The 17368-nt window shown below is 46.5% G+C and overlaps 1 protein-coding gene across 1 annotated transcript; it reads right to left on the minus strand.

The window, feature by feature from the left end:
- Nucleotides 1–7813: 7813 nt before the first annotated feature.
- Nucleotides 7814–17123, minus strand: MUC20 (mucin 20, cell surface associated). The gene is made up of 4 exons (XM_032869412.1): nt 16912–17123; nt 12003–13346; nt 9634–9725; nt 7814–7963 (listed from the first exon to the last, which is right to left on the minus strand). Exons 1-4 carry the CDS (start codon nt 17006–17008, stop codon nt 7895–7897), a joined length of 1602 nt encoding a protein of 533 aa, XP_032725303.1. The 5' UTR covers nt 17009–17123; the 3' UTR covers nt 7814–7894.
- Between the last annotated feature and the right edge of the window lie 245 nt (nt 17124–17368).

A 17368-nucleotide genomic window follows, 5' to 3' on the forward strand; every position in this document is an offset into this window, starting at 1 on the left:
CTTGCAGGTGAGCAGGTGGTGTGGGAGGAAGCTCAAGAGAAATATGATCTCTGACCTGAGCAGAGACTCCTAACTGTCTGCATTTCAGAGAGAATGACTACTCCCAGTAGAAAAAGCCCCTCCCATATGTATAATGTTGTGGCTTTACCCTCAGCTGTCCCAAAGGATAATCAAGTCTCCATAGAAAACCACGTTTATTTAGGGCTCCTGGCTGGCTCAGTTGGTAGAGCATACAACTCTTGATTTTGGGTCATGAGTTCAAGCCCCATGTTGGGTGTGAAGACTACTTAAATCACACACACACACACACACACACACACACACACACACACACATATTTATATAATCCTAGCATTCATTTTTTTAAAAAGTTCTTCTTAAAGGTTATATTTATTTGTAAGAGAGAGAGTGGGAGAGCACAAGCAGGGGGAGGGGGCAGCGGGCAGAGGGAGAAGCAGACTCCCCGCTGAGCAAGGAGCTCCATGCAGGACCCTGGGATGCTTAACTGACTGAGCCACCCAGGCAACCCTAATCCTAGCATTCATTTAACAAGAATTAAGCACACAGCCCAGATGGATTCACTGGTGAATTCTACCAAACATTTCAGGAAGAAATTCTACCAGTTCTCTATAATCTCTTTCAGAAGACTGAAGCAGAGAGAATACCTCCTAACTCATTCTAGGAGGCCAGCATTACCCTAAAACCAAAACCAGAAAAAAAAAAGAAAGAAAAAATTGTACAGCAAAATCTCTCATGAACATAGAGGCAAAAATCTTCAACAAAACTTTAGCAAATAAAATCCAACAATGAATAAAAGGAATTACACACCATGGCCAAGTGGCATTTATTCCAGGTCTGCACAACACTCAAAAATCAATTAATGTAATCTATCACATCAACAGAATAAAGAAGAAAAATCATATGATTATACCAATAGTTGTAGAAGAAACATTTGACAAATTTAAATACCCAAATTCTTAGAATAGATGGAAACTTCCTCAGCTTGATTTTTTTTTTTTAAATCCTACAGCAAGTGTCCTGGGTGGCTCAGTCTGTTAAACACCGGACTCTTGATTTCGGCCCAGGTCATGATCTCAGGATCATGGGATCGAGCCCCACACTGGACTCCACACTGGGCATGGAGTCTGTTTAGGATTCTCTCCCTCCGTCTCCCTCTGCCCGCCCCCTCTCTGACCATGCTTGCGTGTGCATGCACGCAATCTCTCTCTCTCTCTAAAAACAAAATAAACTAAATTAAAATTTTAAAACCTACAGCTATCACACACCAGAGGAAAGTGGTATTGAGGGGTGGGCAAAATGGTGAAGATGAAGAGGTAGAAACTTCTAGTTATAAAATAATTCAAGGGTTGTAATGTACAGCATAGGGAATATAGATAATAATATTATATTAACTCTATGGTAATAGATGGTAACTAGACTTATTATGGTGATCATTTCATAATATGTATAAATGCCAAATCACTATGTTTTATATGTGAAATTAATATAATGTAGTATGTCAATTATACTTCACATTCAAAAGAAAAGAATGAATCCTAGTATAAACTGATGATTTGGGGTGATAATGATGTGTCAGTGTGGGTTCATGGATTATAACAACGCACCCCAGTGCGGGGGTGTTGGTAGTGGGGAGGTTGTAAGTGTGGGGAAGGAAGGGGAGATATGGGAAGCTTGTACTTCTAATTCAGTTTTGCCGTGAACATAAAAGTACTCCAAAAAATTAGGTTTATTAATTCAAAAGATTGTAAACACTTAAATAAAAAGAATTAAGCACATATGTCACTAGAGAGAGAGGGATGGGCTGGAGGGCAGTGTCCAGCACTTAGAAAAAAGGAGGTATAAAATGAGGAATGAGGGGCCACATAAGTATGGTGGACTGGTGAGACAGACTTTACCGGGACCACTGTAATCCCAAAACTAAGTTATGCAATGAGGACTTTGTAGTGTGGCTCCAGGTCAGGGAGAGGAAGGCTTGCTTTAAGCATGAAGTCCAAAAATTACATCTCATCCTCAACCCAGTGAGGACTCTTGGCAAGGGATTGATCCATGCTGTGCAAGACATGTTGGTATAGATACTGTGTGTCCTCAAGCGTGCGAAGAGGAAGCCTAAAAGAACAAAAGCAAGGTGGCAAATGGGGAGCAAGTCCACCCCAACCCAAAGTCCTTCCCCTCATCTGTCTTCAGTCATTAAGCTTCTTCTCCTCTCACTGGGCAGTGGTGGAGGGGTGAAGGTGCAGGAGGACAGAAGAAATGTTGGAGGACAGAAAAAGATATCTGAAGCCTAAGAGAAGCTCAGGGGCTTGCTACAGAGAGGGAAGCCCACAGACTAGGAAAAAGAGGAGTAGGGACATTTGTTGAAGAGGAGACCTTCCAAGTAAGGCTGTCGGATTTAGCAAATTTAGTTTAGGAATTTAGTTTCAGATTAAGCAAAATTAATTTCAGAAAAATCACAATGAATTTTTTAGTACAAGATGCCCCATAAAGTGTTTCAGACACCCATATATTTTTTAAAAGTATTCATTGTTTATCTGAAATTCTCATTTAACTGTGTTCTGTATTTTAACGGGCAACCTGGTCAAAATGGCTGAGGCACAGAACGTGTAAGAAAGGGTTTCATAAAAAAGGAAGGAGGCTGGAGAGCTTGGGTGGCTCAGTTAGTTAGGCATCTAACTCTCAATTAAGCTCAGGTCATAATCTCAGGGTCGTGAGGCTGGGTTCCATGTAGGGCTCCCCACTCAAGTGGGGCATCTGCTTCTCTTCCATTCCCTCTTTCTTTGCCCCTCTCCCTGCTCTCTCTCTAAAATAAATTTTTAAATATTTTTAAAAAACAAGAAAAAGTAAGGCGGTGTCTGTGTGGCAAGAAAAGGTCACTTGGTGAGTGGTGCAGTCAGATCAAGGACACAGTACGAGTCTTCATCAGCCCACCTGCTGGATCTGTGTGATTTGAATTAGGTCACTTATACGACTGGAATAAAGTACCAATGGCAAAAAATAGGTAACTGGCATGATATGCAAATGTAAATTGATACCAAAAAGTGATGTCCACTCATCTGAATTTGGAGTACACCCATGGGATCAGTTGCCATTCCCTGCTTTCCACTCACTGGTGGCCAGCCCCCCTACAGAGGCTGAAGGAAGGACTGGCTATGGCAGGAGCTTCAGCCCAAGTCTCTTCGGAATAGATCCCCCTCACGTTGTCCTCATCACGGCCTGTGAGTCACCGGTGACTTTAGACAGACTCTCTTGTTTGGGTCCACACCCACCTTTGTCTGCATGAAATATGTGGCATTTCCACCTCATAGACACACACCTTTGAGTCTTAAATAACTGGGGAATTTTCCCCAGGTCTTCTGGTTCTTGCTGGTTTGGTAACATTACTTCTGCTAATTCTGGTCATCTCCAGTAATTCTCTCCTCTCTCTCTCTTTCACGCCCTCCCCACACGCATGTGTATGAGTGCACGCGTGCATATGTATTACACACTTTAATTCCCAAATGCTTCTAACTGGTGGAGCCTGTATTTTACATAATTTTCGGCTTCCAAGAACAGCCATCAGTTTTGAATGTACATGTATGTCCTTATTGCAGGTATTTAAGATGAATTATCCACTTTATCAGGTATCTCTGATTCAAATAAATGCCAAGCAAGAAAAGAAAAGCTATTTAAGAATTGGAATTATGTAATGGGTGTTACATACTTACACAAACTGCTCTCCATCTATGCCTGCTTATAGTGTGGCTTATTCATAATGATATCATTAGATTTATATTTTGTTTGACTTCAAAAAATTCCATTTTCCCGACTTTCAGAGCCCAGTGCCCGTATTTCCAGGTCAACTGCTCCCGCGGCCACTCCTCTCCGTGGTTCGGCAGACAGTCGAGCGCAGTCTGCGTGCAGGGCTCTGTGCGAGGTTCTGTGGCCACAGCGATGACTCCCTTGTGGCACTTGTCCTGAAACATCTATGACTTAAGAAGCTTGGAAGCAAATAAACCAGGATGTAGCGTGTTAAGTGTTGTAACAGAAACATAAAGAGACCAAGAAACTAGATCCTCTTTAGGGGATTTTCGGAGAGCCACCACAAGGAGGCACTGAATGAACTGGGCTTTGGAGCATGAATAGAAGTTTACCAGATGAAGGCACCAGAGAGAGGGGGAACCTTCTAGGGGCAAGAATCATGATATGCAAACTCTCTGGATCAAAGGTGGCGTGACCGCGAAGTACTGAGACATTTCCTGTGGAAGGAACATAGGACATAGGAGATGGATCTGTAGGACACGGAGTTGAAAAAGTTGGCCAAGGCCATATCACAAAGACCCTAATATACAAAGCTGGGAGTTTATTCCTTTGGTAAGAACAGGACTAGCTTTGAATTTGGAAAGGGAACACACACACACGCATACACATACACATACCCCCTGCTATTATTAATCAAATGACTATACTGGGATATCCTATGTTTTGTCTTGTCTTTTTCCTTTATTGGCTGTTATAAACGGTTCTGTAATGAACAGATTTATTTATTGGTCTTTGCACAGATTCTTAATTATTTCCTTAAGATAAACCGTTTGGAATGAAATTGCTCAGGGAAAGGGATGCACATTTTTAAGTCTTTAGAGAATCAAACTGCCCTCCAGAAAGGCTACGCCAGTTTCATTCACACCAACAGTATTTTAGAGTGTTCTTTCCCCCCACACCCTCCTCATGGAAATTATAATTTTTATAAGTCCTTACCTACTAACACACAATTAGCAATATCTCACTGTATGAATTCCTCCCCCCCTTTTTTTTTTTGCTAGTGAAGTTTCTTTTTCACGGAAAACAGGCACTTTACATTCCTGCTTCTGGAAGACATTTATACTCTGACTTTTGTGCGGGCATGTTTGCCATTTTATTGCTTCGTAAGAGCTCTTTGTATATTAAGGAGATTCTGGTTTTGCCAGAATATGGTGTAAATAAGTTCTTTCAATTTGTAATTGTGTACCTGTCTACCCTCCCCTACTAAGTTTAGCCTGTGGGGAAGAGACGGCTTTGCATCCCCCATGGCACACAACATGTCTCTCTTCTGTTGTGGGTGCTCAGCAAATATGCTGGGAAGAATATTTGCATTATTTTTGTTCAGCCTCCTTTATAAAACCTGTTCTGCCTCCCTCTGCAAGAGGCAGGGGATCGGTTGAATACACATATTCCCCTTATTCATAGCAATATTTGAAGTTGTCTTGTTTCCTCCATTCAACAAATATTTCCTGGGCATTTTTTTTTAATTTTTAATTTTTAATTTTTTTATAAACATATAATGTATTATTAGCCCCAGGGGTACAGGTCTGTGAATCACCAGGTTTACAGACTTCATAGCACTCATCATAGCACATACCCTCCCCAATGTCCATAACCCCACTGGGCACTTTTTTTTTAGAATTTCTTTTTTTATTTAGTTATTTAATTGACTGTGAGAGAAGGAAGACAAGCAGGGAGAGTGGGAGACGGAGAAGCAGGCTTCTCGCTGAGCAGGGAGCCCGATGCGGGACTCAATCCCAGGATCCCAGGATCATGACCTGAGCCGAAGGCAGATGTTTAAGGACTAAGCCACCCAGGCACTGCTACTGAGCCCTTTTTATATGCCAGGCATTGTGCTAGATGCTAGGGATACGGGAATGAGCGAACCCTCCCATTCTAGTTGAGGGAGACAGATAAAAGGATAAATCAATAAAATATGTATTATGTTAGGTTGTAATCAGCATTAGGAAGAAGATCAAAACAGAGGGGGTGGCCAGGGGGACCCACCGAGATGGTGAAAGAGGTGGAGGTGTTACCGGGTGGATATTGGCAGGAGAAGCCCTCTGAGCAAAGTGACCAACACGTGCAAAGGTCCCCAGGCAGGAGAATGCATGCGATGGATTCCTGGAACAGCAAGAAGGTCAGCGTTGCTGGAGCGCAGGGAGCAAGTTAACGAGGCTGGGGGAGGGGCGCAGGTCGCACACCTCTTTGCAGGCCCTTGTAGGAACTTGACTCTGTCTAAATGAGATGGGAGAGTTTGGAGCCAAGAAGTGGCGGTGTCTGCCTTACACTGCAGAGCGACAGCCTTGGCTGGTGTGCTGGGACTACAGTGCGGTTGGGGGGTAAAGGTAGAAACAGAGAGACCCGCTAAGAGGGTCTGAGTAATCCCGGAGAGGCCATGGCACCTTGCACCAGTTGAGAGCAGCAGCGATGGTGAGGAAGTGTCAGATTCTGGGCATATTTTGACAAGAGTAGAGCCAACAGCATTCTGCAACGAGTTAGACGTAAAATGAGTGCGAAGGAAATAGGGGAATAAAGACTGGTTTTGAGAATTTGGGCTTGAGCAACAGGAGGATGCAATTAACATGATGAAGTCGCAGGCAGAGCCGGTTTGGGGGAAAGATTAAGACTCTGACTTTGCTTGGGTGCCTGGGTGGCTCAGTGGGTTAAGCATCTGCCTCCAGCTCAGGTCATGATCCCAGGGTCCTGGGATCGAGCCCCGCATCATCCCCCACATCATCCCCCCCATCCCCCCCATCATCCTCCCCCATCATCCCTCCCCATCATCGGGCTCTCTGCTCAGCAGGGAGCCTGGGTCCCTTTCTCTCTCTCTGCTTGCTTCTCTGCCTACTTGTGATCTCTGTCTGTCGAGTAAATAAATAAAATCTTAAAAAAAAAAAAAAAGGACTCTGACTTTGCAAATATTGAACGTAAAACATCTCAGACCAAGTAGAGAGGTTGAGCGTAGACACTAACAATAGTTGTACATAAGAAGTGGGATTTTAGAAATGTTTTTTTCTTTACCACTCCTCTGGCTGTTTGTCTTCTTTTCTTGGTCCTTTTGAATTTTTCAAAATCACAAAATCATAAGCAAGTTTTGTTTTTTTTTGTTTTTTTTTGTTTTTTTACAATGGAAAAAAGATTAGCTACATGTAATTTTTTTAGGGGTAGGGTAGGGGCAGAGGGAGAGAGAGAGAGAGAGAGAGAGAATCTTTAGCAGGCTCCATGCCCAGCACAGAGCCTGAAGCAGGGCTTGACCTCACAACCCTGAGATCATGACCTGAGCCCAAATCAAAAGTCGCACACTTAACTGTCTAAGCCACCCAGATGCCCCATAGCTACATTTAATTTCTTAAAAATAATAATAATAACTTGACTTATGAGCTAGAGGGCAGGAATAATCGAGTACTGCAGACCTTCTTGTGATCTGCTTCTACCCAGAACTTGAAAGTCAAGGCAATCCAAAAAACATTCTCTATGATCCTACTACAGACCAGGCACTCTGCTCAGGTTCAGGGGATGCTGAGATAAATATGGGCCCAGCTCTGAAGGAGCTCAGAGTTCAACAGGCTCTGGGGCCAGCCTCCATAAGTGCTGTAATCGAGGTCCCAACCAAGAACCAGGGGAGAATGAAGGAGGGAGGGAGTAAGGAGGATGCATAAAATCCCCATATCATAAAAATGTCAACACCAAAAAAGTCCCACATTGATCAAATAGGTCGCCTCTGGGTCACACTGTGTGCAATTTTAATGGCTAATGGGAGCACCAAGAGGGTGGACAGATGGGTGATCAGATCACTCTTTACTGAAACGTAACACATGTGGCAAAGGAAGTCCAAGGACATCTTTGGAACAAGGGAAGCTCCACTCCCACCCCACCCCCACCATCACACACACACACACACACACACACACACTCTAAGGCATATGTGAGCCAGTGTCCCACTGCCATGTCTGGGTAAGGGCTTAGGTCAGCTGACCTCTTGGGAATCTTCCAGATATATCTTAGCTTTGTAGCTCCAGTCTGTGTATGGGGTGGGGGGGGGGTATCCCAGGCCACAGGCAGGCAGCACTGGCCCCTCTGGCACAGCAGATGTTCCTTAGCCCCTCCTGATGCGCAGCAGAGAGATGTGGATGGGAGGTCCATGGGTATGCAGTTCCTGGCAGAGCTGGAGGGCAAAAGAAGCAGGGATCCTTCCAGCCCAAATCTGGCCCATGAGCTCACCACAGGGCAAGGACAGGAAGGGACAGTGGGACACGATGTACGAGGAGGCCAGCAACCCTTCCCAAGCCACCCACAGACTGGGCATGGACTAGATGCTGCATGCACAGTATGTCATTGGACCTCACAACAACCCTATAAAGCAAGTAGTAGTAACTTCGTTTTATAAGGGAGGAAAATAATACAGAATAGCTTACCCAAGGTCACACAGTTAGGAAGTGAAATTCACCCCTTGATCTATATGGCTCCAAAGTTTGTTCTTTGTCTGAGACCAGAACTCTGTGTCTGTGCCCCATTCCCAACAAGAACTCATACCCAACACCAACACAGCCTGCTTCCTGCCCCTCAGCTCTGGACCTGCTCCTTTCTCCCAGGCCTCTTTCTGATTGTGGAAATAGTTACCAGTTTGGGAGCTCAGATCTGACACCATTCTGGGTTCCCTCCTTTTTTTTTTTTTTTAAAGATTTATTTATTTTATAGAGACAGAAAGAGGGCGGGAGGGGCGGAGGAAGAAGGGAGAGAGAGAGAATCTCCAGCCAACTCCACGCTGAGCACAGACCCCAATCGATCTCACAATGCTGAGATCGTGACCTGAGCTGAAACCAAGAGTCTTAACCTACTAAGCCACCTGGATGCCCCTCTGGCTTCCCTCTTTGACTAGGATTCACACTTGCTACTTTGATTATCATGTGCTGTAGGCATTCGTCATTTCTCTGGCTGTCCCGTTTCAATCTGCACCCACCCCCGGGAACTCCTTATTATGGAGCCCTGATGGGCCCCTTTCTGCTAAGATAACTTCAAGCGTCCAGATATTCCCTCTTCTTATCTCCTGGCATCAAGATGTGGGCACAAGAGCGAGGCTGAGCTGACCTAGTCTAACCTTCCAATGATTCACACCATCCCCAAAAGCTCTGACCCACCACTGGAAGCTTTGTCCAGTGATCTGGGTCTTAGGGGAATTTTCCCAACTTATACAAAAATATCCCACTCTTGGTCCCCATCTAGAATATACATCTATGGGGTATTTTCTGCCTAGCATTCCTAGTTCCTCTAGGGCCTGTCCTCATTCCATGTGGTTCAGTTTGAGCTGTCAGTTACGGTAGACCTTGCAGGGCCATAAGACTAGTCTTTTCCTAGTATAATATGCAGGTATTGGGAAAGGAAAGTACCTGTGACTCTGGGGCTGTCACAGCCACCTTTCCTTACATATGGAGAGAGATTCTGAAGAACAAAGAGCTAAGAGAAGTCAAGAAAGAAAATCTTGATGATCATATCTAAGCTGCTGGATCTAGCCATAACTGAAGATGGACAAATCACTTCTAGGTTTCTCAGTCAATACCTTGCCTTTTCTGTGTAAGCTCCAATGAGCTGGATTTCTGCTACTTGTAACCCAAAGTCCTGCCCATTCATATAATTGACCTTCCAAGGGCTAGAAGTCCTGGCCTTCCTATGGCCTGAGGAAATTGGGGGTGAGGGAAATCATTTTTTTTACATAACACAGAAGGGGAATTCCCAACTCAGGAAAAACAGGCAGAAGCTAAGCCAAGCAGATTAGATTTAGTTCCTGTAACTCTCCTCTATAGGATTTAGTTCCTGGCCCAGAAAGTTCCCACTCACCTGCTGCATCAGCCTCTCTGCCACTCTGGGGTCCGTGAGGTCTTCTGGGGAGGCCACTCTCAGCTGCAGGAGGAGAAAGCCTCCAACCCCACCTGAAAATTTAGAAAAGCAGGAGATGAACCTATCGGTAAGTCAGTTCAGGAATGGGGACATGACCTGTGCTACCCAGCCTCTGTCCCCCACTCTGCACCTCTGGGCTCACTCTCATGTGTAAATGTGTCTGTGCTCACATGGGATCTTACATTTATTCACCGCAAAGAGAAAAAGGATTCCCTCTTTCCAATAACTAGGCTCCTTGTAGTGTCTTCCCAACAAGAGTGAAGGAAAGGATCTCTAAAGATCCACATTTGGATCCATCCACATTTGGAGAAGTCAAAAGAATAGTGCAAAGAACGAGAAATGAAAGCGAAATCTAGAATGTTCTCAAGGCCTGGAAGCTCTGGATGAACTGTTGGGAAAGGATCCAGACAGGGAGAGCGCCAGTGAGAGGCCAGCTCTCAGAGGGGAAGCCTCAGCCAATTCGTCCAGCTCTAAGTTGGCAGAAGCTTCAATCCAGCCTTCTCAATCTAGCCACTCTGGGGGCAAGTTCTGCCTTCTGTGGGGCCCTAACCCCCTTGCCTTCCCCAGCCACCATGGAGTCATTTCTTCCTACCAGAATACTGTTAGATTGCACTTCTATATTTACAGAGATAGAGATAGATACAGATATCTGATATTTATAGATACTGATACTGATATTTACAGAGACAGATAGATAGATAGTATTGATACTGTATTGATATCAATGTATATCTCTTTCCTCCTTGTTTTGGCTGCCATATGCATATTTCATGGCTGGACTATTGACAAGAAAGTGACTCTGTCGGTCATGTGTATGAAGGTAGCTGGGGACTTGGGGAACCGCAGTGGGACAGAAACATTTTATGCTGATCCCTTTTGTACCTATTGAATTTTAAATCGTGTCAATGTATCATCTAATCGACAAATAATAAAGAAGAGCATTTTATTTTATTTTTTTAAAGATTTTATTTATTTATTTGACAGAGAGCAAGAGATCACAAGTAGGCACAGAGGCAGGCAGAGAGAGAGAGGGGGAAGCAGTATCCCTGCCGAGCAGAGAGCCTGATTCGGGCCTCGATCCCAGGACTCTGGGATCATGACCTGAGCCGAAGGCAGAGGCTTTAGCCCACTGAGCCACCCAGGCACCCCTAAGAAAAGCATTTTAAAAGAAAAATACATTAATCAGTTGTGTTTTAAAAAAATAAAAGCACAGTAGGAGACTATGAAATGGAACCAGACTTCCATTTGGAGTCCCACGGCTGTCTTTTCACCGTCTTTAAATCTGTTTCCTCACCCGTCAGGTGGGCTACTAACATCCACCTCAGAAGGTGGTTTTGAAGGTTTAACTAGAAGAGAGAACACACGCAAAGCTCTTAGTTCACTGCCTGACGTCAGTGAGAACATTCTGGGGCCAGAGCTGACTGGTGGGGCAATATGTTTCTATCACCTCTGCTGGAATAAACATGATGTTTGGTAAGGGGGTTGTGATTAATATTTTTATTTCACCTTCCCACAAAGGCAGGACAGGCTGAGGCCACCACGGGGATGAGGCACAAGGACAGTGTTAGGAAGACGAGGTGGAGGCTCCAGGCTGACCAGGAGCTGGGCTGACCGAGCAGCCTCTCACAAGCAGCTTCTTCCCTAAAAAGTATGTTTTCTTAGACATGAAGCTTTAAACCCCAAACCTTCACCCAATTTGTTTGTTTGTTTGTTTGTTTCAAGTCACTGCGGCTCCAACCCCAGCAGGCACAACCAGTAAGTCCCACTTTCACGGGGTCCCAGCTGCTGAGAGGGCTGCAGCTTGGGCCAGATGTTCACATGGTGCCCCTCTGTGTGGCTCTAGCTGTACCAGAAGCTTCAAGAGTATGAGAACTGTGGCTTTTGAATAAAATTTAGGGCCTCGCCTGGTGCATAGTAGTCACTCAACTATTAATATCATGGAAGGATAGAGCCGGAAAGGACCTCATTGTTCACCCATCACAACCCCATTTACTGGTGGAGAAACTGAGGTCAGAGAGCAGAGAGGGAAAGGACCTGTCCTAGGTCACTAGGTTGTTAAGGGCAAAACCAGGATCTCATGCCATTTCTCCAGACTTCTAGCCCCACAGTTTTCCCATACACCCCTCTAACTCTGCTTTATTTCTGACTTTGGAAAGATTTGCTAGAAGATCATGAAGAGCTTCCATCAGGGACTGCACTCAGAATAGGCCCCAGAGCCTTCCTTCCTCCCTACATGTTATTAAGCACGCAGACACCCTGGAAACTCCAAACCCCACATCCCCCAGATCCTAGCTGTAGGAGCCTCTGACCTGCAGTAGCTTCTGTGGTCCCCCTTGGCTGAGCAGTGGTGGGCAGAGCAGTTGGGGCCTTCCCTCCAGCCCTGCTGGTTGTCTTCAAGGTCTTGGCTAAGGTTGTGGTCTTGACTGAGGTGATGTTTGCCTCGAGGCTGCTATTGCCCATAATCAGGTGGGCAGAAGGAAAAGTGCTCCTGCTGATGGGGACAGACCCATCGATTGTTCTGTCTGTGGTACGAGGCTGTGAGGGGCTGGAGTTCTTGCTAGTGGCTCCGTGGCTGTGGCTGTGGCTGTCAGCCGTAGCAGGGGAAGCCACTTTACCTACCGTTGACCCAGTCTCTGTGGAGATTGTAACCACTCCTGAGACCTCGGTGTGGCTTGTCGTTTCCACAGAGAGGACTGCAGTTTTTTCCCAGGGTCCAATGCTGTCTGTCACCAAAGTTGTGCTGGGGGTCATGGGCTCAGCTGCTGTTGTTCCTCCTTCTATGGTGCTCTTAGCAGGTAGCGGAGTCTCAACTGGGGTATCAGGTGTGGCTGGTTCTGTGGCACTGGCTGCTGACGAAATCTCTGCGGAGGTCATGGTCTTGGTGAGGTGTGGTTCTGCTTCAGTGGAATAAAACAAAGCTGACACATCAAGGGAAGATGGGGTCTTTCCTCCTGTGGGGTCGAGAGCTATGTCAGAGGTCCCAAGGCTGGTGGCAGTTGTTAGTATTTCTGTGACGCTGCAGTTGGTAACCTCCATGTCAGTGAGGCTGTAGGCAAGCCAGTCTTTAGCTGAAGCATTCTGGTTGGGTGCCAGGGCCTGTGAGACGGTGATGGCCAGAACTGAGTGGTCCGAGAAGATGCTGCTGTCCAAGGCCAGGCCCTTGTCTTCTGCAGAGGTGTGAGCTGATGTCAAGACATCAATTATGAGCCTCTTCACCTCTTCGGAGCTGTCATCAGTACAAAGGGTGTCAAAGACAGCTTCCACAAGATCACTGCTTATTACAGTCTCCACTGTGGTCCTTCCAGTTGCCATGGGGCTGCCACTTGTGGCTGATGCCTCCATAGGAGTGGTGATCATAACCGTGAACTTGGTCGGTGTCATTTGTGTGAAGACCCTGGTCTCTGTTGCACGAAAAGTGGTCTCGGTTTTCCTGGTCTCTGCTTCTGAAATGGCACTGGTCAGGATTAAGTTCCTATCAAAGGTCTGGGTGCTCAGGGTTTGAGTTTCCAAAGGGGTATGGCTTGGCACAGAGGTCTCGACAAGGTCAGTGGTTTGGAAGTCTCTCTCTGAATTTGTCCGGATTCCCGGAGTCATGGCAGGCTCTTCTATGTGGTTTGTCATCACCAAAGGACCTGGTCTGCTGGTGCTGGGGCCTGTGTTAGGTAAGACCAACTTTGTAAGCCATGAGTCCCATTGGACTAATTTCACACATGTTCTTGTGTTTATGCCCTGGGAACCCTGGGAGGAGGGTAGGGAGAGGAAGTTGCTTTTACAGCATTTTTCCTCTATACATACAAGGAAGAAGGAGGCGGTATCATCAGGAAGACCAGTCCCATGTGTCAGCCATGGAACTGGGGTTGCCTGTCTAATGTCTTCTTTTTTTTTTTTTAAGATTTTATTTATTGATTTGACAGACAGAGATTATAATTAGGCAGAGAGGCAGGCAGAGAGAGGAGGAAGCAGGCTCCCTGCTGAGCAGAGAACCCGACGTGGGGCTTGATCCTACGACCCTGGGATCATGCCCAGAGTTGAAGGCAGAAGCTTCAACCCGCCAAGCCACCCAGGCACCCCAGGCTGTCTAATGTCTTCTGATGACGCTAAGTGCTTCTGGGGCAAGCAAGACTCAGAATCTAGTTGATTTTTGGTCTGAAGCCATCAGAGGGAGTGCATGGGGCCAAACTCCAGCTTCAAGGGGGAGCAAAGAAGGTAGAGGTCCAAGTGAGCCAAGAAATACAGAGCGGGGACCACAACTCTCAGAACCTTCTGAAAGAATCCTTGTGACTTTTCCACTGATACTTTTCTTATCCAGCAGATGTTTCCCCATGGAAGTAAAAACCCTTCAAACCAGAAAACAACTGTGGTTTTGTATTTAGAGGTACCTGGGAGGACGGGGTGGAGGGGGAGAGGAACCTCCAGAGAGAGAGTATGTGATGGTTTCTGCAAAAGGGAAGGGATTAGGCAGAGTCCTTGGGAAAGGGGCAAGCTTCCCATCCCTGCTCATCTGAGATTGTGGGGATGGGACCCCAGAACTACTGAAATGATGCACCATCCATGTTCCACAGGTAACAGGAAGCCAAGGGAAGAAAACTTAACCCTTAAAGAGATGCTGCTAGCATTTCTCCACAGGCCAGAACATCTCTGGCCACTCGACAGACCGTCGGAGGTTGTGTGAGTGGTGGGTGGCGCTCCTTGCCTGGGGAGGCTACAGCAGGATCTTTTCATGCACCTACAAGCATGCCTCTCCCACCTACGGATGGGGAAGGGCTCTCTCTGTAAGTGGGCTAAGGACCCTTTCAGGGAAGGGTTGCCAGATTTAACAAATAAAAATACAGGATGCCCAATTAAATTCAAATTTGAAATTCAGATAAACAAGGAATAATTTTAATGACAAATTATGTCTTTAGTATGTGTATTTCTCATGTAATATTTGAGACATACTTACAGAAAAAAGCTTTGTTTCTTGAAATTCAAATGTAAGGGGATGCCCTGTGGTTTTCTAGTAACCCTACTCTTGGAAGGACAAGAATCAAAATATAAGCCCCCCTTTTCGGGGTTCCAATGATTTGAGATGGTCTTTACTGAGGTCTACTGGCCCAAAAGTACCCAAGCACCCCATGGAATTACAGGACCATTTGGTCACCTCTACCCTGGCTGTCAGGACTGGGCCCCAGGTCCTCAGCTTGTCCTCTTGTGTCTCTCCCTGAACGATAAAAGAGCACTGGGCCAGGAGACCAAAGACTGGGCTCCAGCCCTAGGCTTATTGCTTACTAGCTCTGGAGTCCCATGATTGACTGGTTCAAATCCTGACTCTGCCTCCTACTAGCCAAGCCAGTCACTAGACCTCTCCAAGCCTCCCTTGGGAACGAGGGTTACCCTACCTGCGTTGCAGGAGGTAGTGAGGACCAGAGGAGAAGAGGAATGGGAAAGTCTTATATACCAAAGCCTGCAAGGGTCACTAAGCATCCCTCCCCAGCCTTGTCCTCTCCAAGAGCCACTTGAGAGCACACAACCTTCTTTAATGAGGTGAGAATGTCAGGTTGTCCCCATGCACAGATTAGGAGAGTCATGACATACCAACTCTCATTAGTTGTTCACAAGTCATGCTTTTACAGGAATATACTTTCTTCTCCCCACTTCAAAGCCCAAGATATTTCTCTGAGCTTCCTCGGTCTCCGCACGGTGGAATCAAAGCCTTTCTGTGTCAACCCACACAGTGCTCTTGGGGTCTGACCACTGACCTCCTCCGAAGTATTTTCTTCCTTTCCCAGGAGCCCCGTGATATCATCCTGCTTTGAAACCTCCTTGTGCTTCCCAACCCACAGCCACTTCACACCCACTGGGACCCTCACATCCCCCACCCAAGTCTCTGACCCACCAGAGGTCTGCTCAAGCACAGCAAAGCCGACCCGGGCCTGTGCTCCTGTTGCTGCTTTCCCGGTCGTGCCTCAAACTGGCAGAGAGGATGGTGTGTGTACTGGGACCCTGAGTTTGAGTCCCTGCTCTGCTTCTTACCAGCCATGGGACCCTGATCAAGTCTCTGGGCTCCAAACCTGCATTTTCTCATCTGTAAAACGGAGCTAAGGGTACATATTCTGTAGGTTGTGAAGATTAGATTAAATTAAAACGTAAAACTTGTAGCACAAGCCAGGCAGATCATGAAGGCATACACGAGATGAAGTGGTCTAGAGGCTAGGTGCTTGCAGAATAAGGTGGCTTTGCAGGTGACTTGTTGAATCCTGGGAAGCCTCAGTCCCATCACCTCTGTGGGCAGGGGTGAGTAGGAATAAGACTCGTGTTTCTCTCTCGGGGTCATTGTGAAGATTAAAAAGAGCATGGGGGCATATGGGACATAGCTGCACCTTCTTCTCAATTTTGCCATGAAACTAAAACTGCTTTAAAAAATAATCTTTTTTAAAAAAGATAATGCAGAGTGCTCCTGGGTGGCTCAGTTGTTAAGTGTCTGTCTTCCGCTCAGGTCATGATCCCAAGGGTCCTGGGATCAAGACCCGATCAGGCTCCTTGCTCGGCAAGAAGCCTGCTTCTCCCTTTCCCACTTCTACTTGTGTTCCCTCTCTCATAGTGTCTCTCTCTGTCAGGTGAGTAAATAAAATCTTAAAAAAAAAGATAATGCAGGATGCTGATAGAAGGGGAGACCAAGTCTAGCAGGTGTACAGAGGTGACATGGGAATCTCAGTACTTTCTGCTCAGTTTTGCTGTGAAACCAAAACTGCTCTCCAATAAAAGTCTATTAAAAAAAAAAAGACAATGCATGCAACAAGCTTAGCAAGGTTCTAGGTTAGTTCTCTTCTTCCATAACAGCCCTGGCCCCCTCAGAATCCACCCTCCCCAAGCAGTCGGTGACAGACTTTTCACACACAAAAACTAGTTTTTAAAGGAAATCTGGGCTGGGAAATAAACTTGGAGGCATTAGAAGCTGGTCAAGCCACTTTCTTTGGCTTTAGTCAGATTTATCCCCTTCCACCAATCTGCCTCACTTGCCCCCCCAACTCCCATGCAGAAAAACAAACCCACAGTCACAGCACGGGGACGTCACTCATTCTATGGACTGCAGTGTCAGATGTGCATCAGCTGACCTCCTGTTTACCAAGGAATACGTCAGATGCAGCTTTATGGTTAATTGTAATTAACCCAAGAGGGCCGCTGGTACAGAAACTTACACCCAGAGCTCTTTGGGAGAGAAGCACCCCGTCTCCTTACCTGCAGAGCTCCTGGGGGCCCCAGCCTCCCAGCAGAAGAAAAGGGACAGAGCCAAGCCCCAGAGAAAGCCCATCCTCAGGGGAGCTCTGGCCACCATCGCCCAGCACGTCTGCCCACCGCCTTGCGCTGCCACCTTTTCCTGCTTCCTCAATCTGGGGCGGAGGGCGGGTCACCTGCCTTGGTGTGGCTGGGTAGTTTCCAGAATGCAGCCAGGTAATCACAAATGCCCTGGCGGAGAGTTGGCAGGGTGCATGTCACGGGCTGTCAGCAAGCTAACCCTCCCGCCCACCCCTGGCCCGGCGACCTCTCCTCTCTGGACACTTGGAGGAGTTTGATGGTGAGATATGGAATCATTTCCACAGTGATAATCACCGCCTCAGTCCTGCAGCCAGGGTCACCAGGGAGGATGGTGTTTCACGTTTCCCCCTTTTCTATAACCCTTCCTCCTCCCTCCACC

The sequence above is a fragment of the Lontra canadensis genome, unplaced genomic scaffold (genome assembly GCF_010015895.1).
Source record: "Lontra canadensis isolate GAN:19392208 unplaced genomic scaffold, GSC_riverotter_1.0 scaffold38, whole genome shotgun sequence".
NCBI lineage: Eukaryota > Metazoa > Chordata > Mammalia > Carnivora > Mustelidae > Lontra > Lontra canadensis.